At 32.1% G+C, this 12,670-nt stretch overlaps 1 protein-coding gene across 8 annotated transcripts in view; it reads left to right on the plus strand.

The window, feature by feature from the left end:
- The window catches only part of LOC106463800 (tetratricopeptide repeat protein 14-like), a 51,541-nt gene extending 39,199 nt beyond the window's left edge, over nucleotides 1-12,342 (plus strand). For all 8 annotated transcript variants that reach the window (XM_022391413.1, XM_022391409.1, XM_022391411.1 and 5 more), the window contains 4 exons: nucleotides 1,113-1,240; nucleotides 2,964-3,296; nucleotides 3,589-3,699; nucleotides 10,186-12,342. In XM_022391413.1, the coding sequence (XP_022247121.1) occupies nucleotides 1,113-1,240; nucleotides 2,964-3,296; nucleotides 3,589-3,699; nucleotides 10,186-11,584 (1,971 nt within the window). In that variant the 3' untranslated portion in view covers nucleotides 11,585-12,342. The remainder of the gene's footprint in view (nucleotides 1-1,112; nucleotides 1,241-2,963; nucleotides 3,297-3,588; nucleotides 3,700-10,185) is intronic.
- Nucleotides 12,343-12,670: the final 328 nt, after the last annotated feature.

Below are 12,670 nucleotides of genomic sequence, written 5' to 3' on the forward strand. Positions count from 1 at the left end.
GTAGTGCTCTGCCACACAGGTGTGCCTTACTTTCTTCTTCTGGCACACTTGTTCTTTTCAGGTGGTTGTTATCCACTTATTTGAATACTGTCATGCCTTCACTGGCCCCTCCATCTTTTCAATGTAGTATTCTAGCTTTGGGTGAGAGGAGGTAGTTCTGTTTTAGAAGTTAAGATTTTACTACACTGAAAATGTATTTCTGATAGATACTTACCTCCCCTCACCCACTTTTCACCCTTCCTCCCTGATGATATGGCAGTGTTTTAATTTGTAACTGACAATTCTCGAAAGTGAGGATCATGCTAGAATAGTAGAGGGAGTTACCTGTGCTAGTATGGTGGCAGAGTATGATTGATGGAGGGTAGTCACATGATATGCACATGTTCTGAAATGGCACAAAAATAAAGGGGTATAACAGAATGGTGTGCTATTAGCAAAAAAAACGTTTTAGCAATGCTTAGAGGGCAAATCAAGGTCGAGATACTTTGGAGGAGAGGATGTAAGTATCTATCGGAAATACATTTTCAGTGTATGAAATGTTAACTTTTATACTTTATATTTATATTGTTGTTAATATGAATTTGGTAGGCTAAATGAAAATCTTATTTTGGAAAAACTTAACATTTTCTAAATTATAAATATTGTGAAAAACATTGGGTGAAATTTTTATGTAAAATACATATGTAAAGAGGCCCAGCATGGCCAGGTGGTTAGGGTTCTCAACTCGCAATCTGCGGGTTGCTGGTTTGAATCCACGTCACACTGAACATGCTCAACCTTTCAACTGTGGGGGCATTATGGTCAATCCCACTATTTGTTGGTAAAAGAGTAGCCCAAGAGTTGGCGGTGGTTGATGATGACTCCTTCCCTCTAGTCTTACACTACTAAATTACGGATGGCTAGAGCAGATAGCCCTTGTGTAGCTTTGTGAAAAATTCAAAACAAACAAACATATGTAAGGGACTCAAATAGTAATAATTATTGTAATTAATTGCAAAGTTGATTGTATTTTTGTTAACATGATATTGGGATTCATATGTGAGATATTATTTTATTCTTCTGAAGAAAGTAAAAACTACATTTTGAACACTGTTTCACGGATTTTCTTTCAGCTTTCCTCACCTGTATTATGCACTAGCACTCAGAGTTCACCCAATACTGTATGTGGTAATAATCTATCTTCAGCAGTAGATACCAGGGAAAAGCTAAAACAATTACTAAAAGAAGAGAAACAAGAAAGGTTTGCATACATGTGATTATATCACAGGTTGTCAGTAATCCTGCTTAGAATATTTGAGTACAAGTTTAATAAGATTAATCTTATTGTAAAGTTGAATACGTAACGTACACACATAAGTACAGTAATGCTGAGAATTTCTTATTTTGCCTAGTGTGTGTGTATGTTTTAATATCTAAGAGAGATCAAAGACATAATGTGGTATTTTCAGGTAAAACTAGAACCAACAGATAAGTTTTAAGCCAAGTTATATTCTAATTTCTTAAAAGATTTGCATGCAAAGGAATGATATTAATATGAAGAGCAAAGGCTCAAACACTTACACTGTTTTTTAAAGTCAGACTAAAGTCGTATTGTGGCATATTACAATCCTAATTACTTATATTATCATTTTCATTATACGTATTCAAATGTAGGTTAACTCTTGACTCATGCTAACTTGTACAAATCTCTACATCACTTTCATTTGGACATGACCCTTATTTGAGGGGAGATATTTATGATGTCAGAAAAACATGTAGGTTCAATAAGTCTTGATACAAAATGATAAAAACCCTAGAACTCAAGCACTTTTGAAAGGTGGACCTTTCTTCAGGGGCAAACTGAGGTATTTAACCTTAGCCTGGGGCAATGATTAAAGTATGTTTATGACTCACTTGCATCCTGTTCACAAGGCCGCTAGCTGAATTGCTGAACACCTGCATATAAAATTTTGGAACACTTTTACTGAGTCCCCTGGTGGGACAGCGGTAAGTCTTTGGATTTACAACGCTTAAAATCAGGGGTTCAGTTCCCCTCAATGGACACAGCAGATAGCCTGATGTAGCTTCGCTCTAAGAAAAACACACACACACTAAATCAAGATTTTTAATGTAGTTATGAAAGAGTAAAATCTGGTAACTTTTAACTGCTGCAGTATTTCGTATCCAAGAGAAATGAAGAACTTTTGCCAAAGATTTTTTTTTTCTTTTGCAAATGATTAATTCAGTGATAAGCAAAATAAGTATTACACCCTGTACAAGTATATTAATAGTATAGTCAAGCTTAGAACTGTTAAAAATTTCCTGCTTTAAAAAAAAAGAATGATTGTAAATGTTTTTGGAGACAATCTTTACAATATGTTTTATATGATTATTTAATAAATAAGTTGAGACAGATAAATGCATCACAATTAGAAATGTGTGATTTGACTCGTTTCTCTTAGATCAGGTGACATTGTATGACAGTATTTTTTGTTATATTTCATGAAAGCTATAGAGGACAATCATTCTTGTAGAACATAGCTGAAGAACTTACTTTGTGTTGTCAGTTTTTTACTTTTCAGACTGATTTCTGATTTTATTGGAGAAATTGCAGTTTCATTTACTTAGAGTAACATTTTTATAAAAAGTACAATGCAAACAGTTCCTTGGTGGGACAGCAGTAAGTCTTCAGATTTACTCACTAGAATCGGGGGTTCGATTCCTCTCGGTGGACACAGCAGATAGCTCGATGTGGTTTTGCTATAAGAAAACACATAAACAATACAAACAAATCTGTAAACATTTTCCACAGTTAAAACCATTATCCATTGGACGTAGTATTTTTACAGGTTATTTCTTATAACTTTCTGCTGCTTAATTGAAGACTGTAGTCTTATGAAGTGTTATGTTCTGACACTGTTATCTAAGTAATTATTTTAACCAAATAAAATTATTTTATAGCCAATAATTTTTTTTTCTACTAGAATTAAAAGAAAAAGGAAAGGTTCAGATTCAAGTTGTCCATCTGAGAACTTAGCCTCACCCTGGTCTCAGAGCCCTTCTCCACGTCTAAAAGTAGGAGAGAGAGGTGATGAAACTTCTCATAGGCATAAAAAATATATGCGAGAAGGTAGTATATCTCCTCATCAAAGAAGTAATATTAAAGATAGCAGCCAAAAGTCTGCCAATACTTACAGAAGAGAAAAATTCCATCAAGATTTTGAAAATAGGGATTATAAACAGAGATATCATGAAGATATAGATAAATGGGTAAAAAGAAGTGATTTAGAAGATAAATTTATAACATCTCCATCAAGGTATGTATCTTATTTTGTGTTAATACTGTACAGTGAATGCAAATTAAAGATGTTGAATTGTGCAAATAAGTACTTAGAATTCTTTATGTGGAAAACTACAAGTTGCTGTTTTTTTGTTTTTGTTTTAGATAAGGGCATGCAAAAAGTAATTAAAAATAATTATAGGCATGAAAGAAATAATCATTGTTTTGTTTACGATAAAGAAAATGTAATTACTATTTATAAGTGTGGTACTTGTCATGCTACTCCATCCCACCTTTATAAAAAAACAAACTCGTTTTATTATGTATAGGAAAAAGCACATTTTGAGTGAAGAAAGACAGCCTGATATCTCCCTTGAAGAACGGTTAAAAAGTTATTACAAAAAACTTGTCCAAGAAGGTACATCATCTAGCAGGAAAGAGTGAGTAAGAAGTAAATATTTAATCAGTGTTAAGCTATTAAAAGTACTTTCCTTAATATTGGAATATATCACATTCAATGACTGATATACCTGTATTAAAAATAAAATTACATTGCTGGTGTTTATGGTCATCAACAAACAAAATTAGTAATTACATCAGTGGTAAAGAAATCACAGTTGTACCTGAAAATTTCACAGATCAAAATATGATGCATCAAAATTACACTCCAGCCCCCACTGACTTTGATCCGTATGAAATTTGACATGTATTTAACTCTCTCAACACTGGCTCGGTTGATTTGACAGACCACATGACCTCTTTGTACTCGTATAAAGTCTATAGATTTGATACTACTAACTTTTAATATGGTATGTAAATCTTAACAAAATTTGGCAGTCTTTCAATAAACATTATAAGTTTCACATACAAAAAATAATATTTTTTTGTGAGGTATTTTAAATAAACTAAAAAAGATTTGTACATGAATATATTGAGTATTTGTTTTGAATAGTCCGTGTGCAAAGTGATGTTCATGTTAAGATTAAAAATACTTTTCTTTAACTCAAAAATCTCAGATTTGATTTGTGTAATCTTTAAAACCTCCTAAGTACATTTCAAATGTTTGTTTTCAGTAAATCTTTATATTTTATCTGTTATTTTCTCTACCCTAACTCTGTACAAGATTGGTCAGTTTTTCTTTCTAGAATGACTTAAAATTGTAACATGAAACTACATTCATTTATCCTAAGTAGCTTTAAACTCATAACAGGATACATCTATTTATAATTAAATTTTATTGTTTTATTGTCCCTTGAACCATGTCTAACTACTATTCGCACCATAAGTTGTAAATCGCTTGGGTAACGTGGAGCTCATGTTACCCTGTTGAATTACATTACCCACGAGCTGCTCGCTTGCATGCCTGTGAAATATTTTTATTATATTATTATTATTTATTTTACTTAAATTAACCTAAAGAGATCCCTATTTTTACATTTTAATTACTTTTTAAATAATAAATAAAGAATAAACACGAAAAACAAAAAATAAAGAACTTACCCGAATCTTCTTTTTTCTTGCTGTTGATTGTCATTGACACTTAACTCTACATTTTTTATACTAATGGAAGTAGTACATTGAATAATTTTTATTTAATCAAATAATGCACCAAAGGACATAAATAATAACATGCAAAAAGTAGACAATTTCCCCAACTATCACAGTTTTTCTGGCTTTCTAACTATGCAACAAGAACCGTTACAAAATCATCCAAGCTAGTCATTATCTTTCCCGTGAGAACAAAGCTTGTACTAATAGTGAAATTTACAATTCTCTGTTCAGAAAACGTTATACAATACATCATTTGATTGATTGAAACCTTGACTTTCTATTGGTTATAGATAATATAGAATTAAACGTAAGAGAGAACTATTAACAAATTCTGAAAAAGAGGATGTGACAAGTGGGTGTGGCAAGAGGGGTCTGATTTTCTATTTGTTGGCACTGTAACCAAACAAAATTGAAAGCTATAAAAATTATGGTTTGTTTGAGCAATGACAATTTTATAGTGAGTAATTTGTGTTGAATTTTGTACTTATTGGAGTTGTGGTAGATAAAATAGAGAAAAGGAGACGCCTAGAGAAAATGTGTCACACTAGGGGAAATTCTGGATTTTTTTAAATATTGCCTTATCAAATTAAGAACTTAAAACCTATATACTATTAAAATATGGATTATTAGCTAAGATTTTATGCTATAATAATTGGTATAACATAAACAAGAAGTAGATTAATAAAATTTTGAATGTAAGTCACTAAAATCTCATGACATGCACAGTAAAGGATGCCCGTGGCAATAGGGCTAATTTTAACTTTTTGCTGCACTACGAATAGAGTTATGAAGCAATCTTTATAGAAGGCTGACTTCACTCCAGTTCTCTGACTGACTCTGATCCACATCAAGCTTGGCATAGTGATGATTTTGTGTTGCAATATGGTTACACTTATGAGACCATTTTTTTTGTGTGTGTGTGTTTTGAGTGAGGTAAAGGTAACTTCACAACAGCATGTCTGGTCTGCAAATACTCCATTAAAGAAAATTGTAACAATTCAAGGTTATATGTTTTCTGTGGTTATCAGAGATAAAATCAGTTATTCTTGCACAAAGACAATATTATAGAGTGTTTGGAAAAGATCCACCAGTAAAGAATTCTGTTAAATGTACTTGAAGCATGTAGACTTACCAGTGCTATGATGGAAAGCTTCCTTTACATAATCAACATCTTCAACAAGAGTTCAAGGTCTGCTATCTTCTTTTTTCGTGTACCATATTTCCTGACTCTTAAAACTCTTGGTACTATAAAATTTTATTAATTATTGCTTTGTTTTTCAAACAGTTAGCTAACTTGTTCATTATCTGTTCAGATTTTGTCTGTACCTTTTATTATATGTTGCTGTATTCTCCTTCATATAGTTATGTATCATATCTTTATACTTTGTCTACTTTTCTGCTGTTTTGTTTTGGGTGACTCTTAATTAATATTCTATCAAAAGTCAACTGAATTTCTGTCATTGTATGAAGTGGGCCTGCATCTAATATGTTGCAATATAAATTCAAATAGTGATAGCACAAACAACAATTTTATTTGTTAAACTTCAAAGGAAACTGTTAGTTTTTATTTATATAAAAATTCATCAGGTTATAAAAATATAAATGTATGTGTAATTCAACAGCACTGAGGTGAAAGATCCTTAGGTACGTGGTAAAAAATATGAAAGATGATACAATAAATCAAGGTTTGTCCTTGAGTCTAAAATGTCAGCCTGAATGAAACATCAAATAAGCCTACTGACAAATACAACAAATATACTATAATATACTCCAGCATTCATCACTTAAGAAGGTTTGACTTGTCGTACAGATTAAACATACACTTGATGATTTATGTTACAGTTTACTTTCATTGTACTTAGTTTTTATGTCAATCATCCAACAATTCCCAAGAGTTATTATTTCTTTTATGGCAAGCCACATAATGGCCATAGGAATAGATGTTTTACTCTAATGGCAGGATAAGTGAAACAATGCTATGCAGGTACAACTTTACTCCTACAATATCTAATTCTTTAAGTGCAAGAAAAAGGTATGCATGTTCTCTTTCTAGGTTGCTTTCATTTGTTGCACTTTTAAGATCAAATATCTCAAGAAACAAATGCTACTCTATTTTCGGGATATCGTATCATGTGCTTTCCTGTGCAGCATGGACCAGCAGGCTGCACAACATCCACAGAACAAGGCGGGAGCTATATGTCATTGCTTCTTGAATTAAATGCCGATCTTGTGATATTTCTTTTTCCTTCATAAGTGAGGAGTTGATGGTAACTCTCATCACATTAATTAATCTTCTGAACATCTTCTAATTTTTTTATAACTTAGATCTACCTGCAATAACTTGTTTATCAATCCACCAAAATTCATTTGGCATAATATATGACAAACAGTCTCACAGTCAGTATACTTTTGAGGTTATCTCCTTTTTTTGGCTAGTGAATGAATCAGTTTCATGGTGTCAAGATGTATGTTTGATTCAATATAAGAACAGTAGTTGGCACTATCCAGACTAGCCACAGCAAGGATCTGAACAATAACATCAAATGCTGACCACCTTCAAATCTGCAGAATTACCATTTAAAAAAATTCCCAATTTCTGTATCATTTATTTTCCATGCACATTAGAAAATAAGGCATTATCAAGAGGGCTAGTATCTATATAGGATTTTCTTTTCGTAAGAGATATTGCTAATCCATGTCAGTTCTCTACTACTGACAAGTGTTTTACAACAGTTTTTTGCTCTGTAGTTGAGCTTTCACAACTTAAACAGACATCTTCCTCTGTATCCTTCTTCATTACTTAAGGATTGTGAACATTCAGAAAACAAATACATGAATGTTGCAAAATGAGTATACATTAGTTCCAACAGGAAAATTTTCAACCACACATGCAGGGAAAGGTTAAAAAGAATATGAAGTAACTGTACTCACTGATGAAGACAGGAAAGCTTTTTTGTAACTTTGCTCATCTGATCATATGGAAAATCTGTTGCATCATAAGATTCTTTTCTTTCATCATTAAATGCAAGTTTTTCAATTAGAGTGATAACTTTACTCCCTAATTATGTATAAAAATGAAAATTTGGAACTCGCAGAGGTGTTGAAATTCCATAATTGTTTGACAAATGAGAATATGTAGAAGACAAAGTTATATTTTCCTTGCAAACATTGCATGAATTGAAGATTCTCTGGGTATCATTGTCTGAACAAGCAATAATGTTTTTTTTTCATGATCTGCCTTTAAAAACTGAAGTTTGGTCTGTTGGATATAAGTTTATACTTACTTTACCCATTTTACTAATATCCACGTTTGTTACAAAATTATTCAGAGTGTCATACAAAATATCACAAAGCTTTTTTCTCAAGGTTTGCTGAAACGTATTGGTTGCCAGTTTCTTGGAGCCCTCCAAAGACTAGATATGATGAAACAAAAGATCATCAGCCCAAATCAGTAAATTGTGGTTACTAAATTCACTAGTCTTTAAGTCATTGAAATTACTGTACTGTTGCACTTGATGCTGGAATACTTTCATACTGAAAAAAAAGGATATGTTATAGAAGACCATTTTATCTGTGTAATCTTGTATAGAGACTATTTTATGTGGATACTATGTTTATTAGTTTAAATATAATATTGTCAGCAGTTACAGGTTATGGTCACTGGCATCCAAAAATGCTGTTTGAGATCAGTTTCTTTTGAACATTTGGGACCTAAAAGCAGAGTCGAACTTAAGAGGCTAGTGATGTGTTACTTTAACAGAAGACAATGTGCACCAAGAATGAATTCTACCCCTAAGAACTGTCATTAGTTCTGTGTCAGTAAAAGATTAAGATGAAGATGGTGACTCCAAGTACTGTAGTAGAGCTTAACATGAAATATATGGTAGTAAGATTGTACATAATACAGAAAGGTGTACTGTATGTCAGTGTTATAAATTTATGTAACCTGGTATGAGAGTTAATTAAAACTTCAGAATTAAATGTTGTTTCTGAGTTTGAGTATAAGAAGCTAGAGAACAAACGATGCAGTTCACAGTCAGAGAAGCTAAACAGACAATAACCCAGCTTGATATGACCCTATAATGAATAGGGTTAGTTTGTCATGAACTATTTTAAACATTCATGTTTACAGTTGTGCATGAAAAAGCCAAACTATCCATGCTAATGTCATTAAAATATTAAACGAAAGCACCATAATAGGTTTACTGAAACTATAATAATAATAAATTACTCATTCTGAACTATGATTCTATGAAATGTTTTCAAATAATCCAAAGATAATTTTAAAGTATGGATAGTGTGTTTTGAAAATAAATAAACACTATTTAGAGTAGTTGAAGAGAGAAAAATGACATAATTTGAAATCTAAAATATATTTTTGAGTAGCATTAATTTAATATGATTATACAGTTCCATTTGCTTTATGATATCAAACTAAATTAATTAAATGTGTGTGAAGCTTCATGTGGATTTGAGTCAGTGTGTATTTAGGGGGGGGTTGTTGTAAACTTACCCCCACACAATGATTGTGCTATTAGTCTAGATATAGTCCAGTACAAAATCAGCACTATGTGTATGTGCCAAGTTTCATGTGGACCAGTCAGTGGGGGTTGCTAGTGAAGATAGCCCCCTCACAAAGATGCAAGTTTATCTTTATTGTTGTTTTTTTTGTGAATTGTATATTATTAGAGATCCTGTAACCAACAAAAGAATGGACTTATGAGCAATATATTTCAGTTGCATAAATGATTTAGAAAAATATGGTTAAAATGCTGATGGTTGAAATATTGATTTCTTATCATGTGACTTAGAGAATTGTTATAGCTGTTTGTATTGAAAAGTACTTTGATTTTATAGCATGACTAGAGTTGAGAATAATGTGTTATGTTTTCTTGACAAAACTTTTGCATTCAATATAAAAGCTTCTCTTGTGTTTGTATCTGTACATATCAATCAGTCATGATTATCCCTAGTTCTGAGGGCCAAAGACTATGGTTCTTCATTGCTTTTTGTTCATGGCTGCTTGCAATAACATTCCTAATCCATGACTAATCTGTCTTCTAATGTTATCAAGCCATCTGAGGCTTCCTGGATTTACTCTCCAAAATCTTTTGCAGCCTTTCCCCAGATATAAGTATGTGCCAAAAGTATCACATTTTCTATTTTCTACGTATTTATTTTTGTCTGTACAGGTTCATATACTTTCTTATTAGTTATTCTATATAGCTGAGTATATTTATATAAGGGTCTGATATTGATTCTCATTGCCGTAAATATTTTAATGATTGATTTATGGTCTTGGGATGTATTTTAAACATTAAAAGAAATTTAGTACATATAACTAGAAGAGTGATTTAGTTACATTTTATTTGCAGAAGCTACCACTCTGATCATAACCTGGAAAAAAAACATCATACTTACAATCATTCCCCAGATAAACATCATTGGCCTAGAAAGCACAGTATATCTCCTGCCTCAGGCAGTGGTAGGTTACATCATCTTCACCCTGATTCTTCTAGCATCCAGAAACGTAACGAGGAAAAACATTCTGAAACTCATACAAAAGTTCGAAAGCCTTCCCCAAAAGTGACGTTTGTGATGAAAGCTGATGAGGAGTTACCATTTTCAAGGATTTACAGTCAGACTAAATTTGAGGAGCCTGAGATGTATAATGTGAAACCTAAGAAACATTTTGTTAATCGGTCAGATGAATATGATCAGGATGGCCATGAACAAGCAGTACTGAAGTACAAGAAAAAACTTGATCAACACTCCAACTCTTCCAAAGATTCTGAAGATATTAAGAACAAAAAATTAAAGAAAGCTCATCATACATCAGACCAAGCTAGAGGAGGTTTACAGTTTCTAAAGGAGTATTATCCAAGTGCAGATAACAAGTCTTCCTGTTCAGAAGTTGAAAAAGGATCAGTTTTAAAAAAGAAGAAAAAGAAGAAGAAGAAGAAAAAGAAATCAATACATAGTGGAAAACAAGAAGCTTCAAAAAAAGGCAAAAAGAAAAAAAAGAGTAAAGCTCACAGCCCCAGTAATAGTTCAGAAAGTGATGGTGGTAGTAGCAGCAGTAAAGATGGGAAGAAAAGTCTGGACAGGCACATGAAATACCACAATAAAGATCATAATACACATAATGTTTTTCCTGGCCCATCTAGAGGATTTCAGAAAAGCCATACACAGGTTTACAACCATCATTTACAGTACAAATATCCTCCTCCAGAAAAATATTACCGTCCTTACAACCGTTATTACCAGAAGGCTAAATTTTTCAGGAAACCTGTAAAACCATCTTATCACCAGCGAAGTGCACATTCTTGGAAGAAAACAGAAGACATCATTTGTCGTGCCCCTGATCCAGAAAAATTGAAGAGGATGAAAGAAAGAGCAGAGCGTGCTAGACAAGAAAAAATTCAGAAACAAGAAAGTGAATCTACATCAGCTCTTAAAATTACAAAGGCACATGTTATTCAAAACTGGATGGAAACAGATGATGACAAAAAAGGTCTAAAGGCTGCATTAGCTGCTGCTCATAAAATCAATGAAGCACTAATGGGAAATTCTAATCAGTCAACATCAACAGGACAAAGTACAAACACTTCCTTACCTGAAGATGAGTCATTAGAAATAGGTCCTCTAGGAACAAGGAGAAAAATAAAGCAAAGGGAAACTTTACAGCAAATGGAAAGTTTTCTACAGCAGCTTAAAGATCAGAAAAAAGCAGAAATCCTGGCAAGTAACCAAGATATTAAGAAAAAAACTTAACATATTGTTAAAAAACACCTATAAATGGAAAGTTTAGCTTATTTCAAAATAATGTTTTCTTCAAATTGACAAAGAATAAAGTTTTTAAAGTACCTCCAAATTTATTTTGTGACTAATATATTGTAAAACTATATAGGTGTAATAAGATAGTGAAGATTAACACACAGATCTATGACATGTATTTTATAAGTTCTATTTGTATGAAAATGGTGTAGAAAAGTTAATAATCTACTTTAATATGTCAGTTGTAGCTCAAAAAAATAGAGTAAGAGGCTTAAAAACATGGAAACAACTTGTATTACAACTTTACAGTCGCTTGTTATGAAAATAAAGAAATCATCACAGAATTGTTGATTAGTAGTAAAAGATATTTTGTATTTTTCAATTTGATTATCTTTAATTTTGTTTACACCAAAATTATATCTGTGTTAAAATGTTTAAAATGATTCTGTGGTAATTAACCCTAAGTATTGGTTTCTAATGTGATGTTTACTTAAGACTATTTACCATCTAATTTATGACTCTATGAATTCGGATAGTTCATACATATGAAACAGTTAAAATTGGAACAGAACAAGATAAACAATAGTCAATTGTAGATAATCGTTATACATAAAAAAAAGTGCAGAGAAAAATTGCCTTACAGATTATGTGGAATTATTTTTTCCTGGATATTCACATTTCTTGGCAAATGTCAACTCTGTCTCATTTGTTACAGTGTTAACATATGAAAGAAGGAATAAAGTTTTTAGCTTGTCTCTGTGTCAGCATGAAAATACTGTGTTCATATATCTCAAACTCTTGAAAATCTCTAAAAGCACATAAATGGCTTACAAAAGTATTACTACATATGATCTCACCTATGTTATAAACTCTTTCAGGAAAGGTGTTCAAAAATAGCCATAGTTACTCAGTCTGCAAATTGAGATACAGCTAATAGCTGAAGGTATCTACTGGTTCAATATTCTTGTAAAAATGCTGTCTTTTCTCTCTCTCTCTCTCTCTTTTGTATGTGTATGTGTGTGTCAGGTTATGAAGGGAAACTTTTTGGTATAGTTTATATAATTCGTATATTACAAGAATGTT

The sequence above is a fragment of the Limulus polyphemus genome, unplaced genomic scaffold, assembly GCF_000517525.1.
Source record: "Limulus polyphemus unplaced genomic scaffold, Limulus_polyphemus-2.1.2 Scaffold1487, whole genome shotgun sequence".
In the NCBI taxonomy this organism is placed as follows: domain Eukaryota; kingdom Metazoa; phylum Arthropoda; class Merostomata; order Xiphosura; family Limulidae; genus Limulus; species Limulus polyphemus.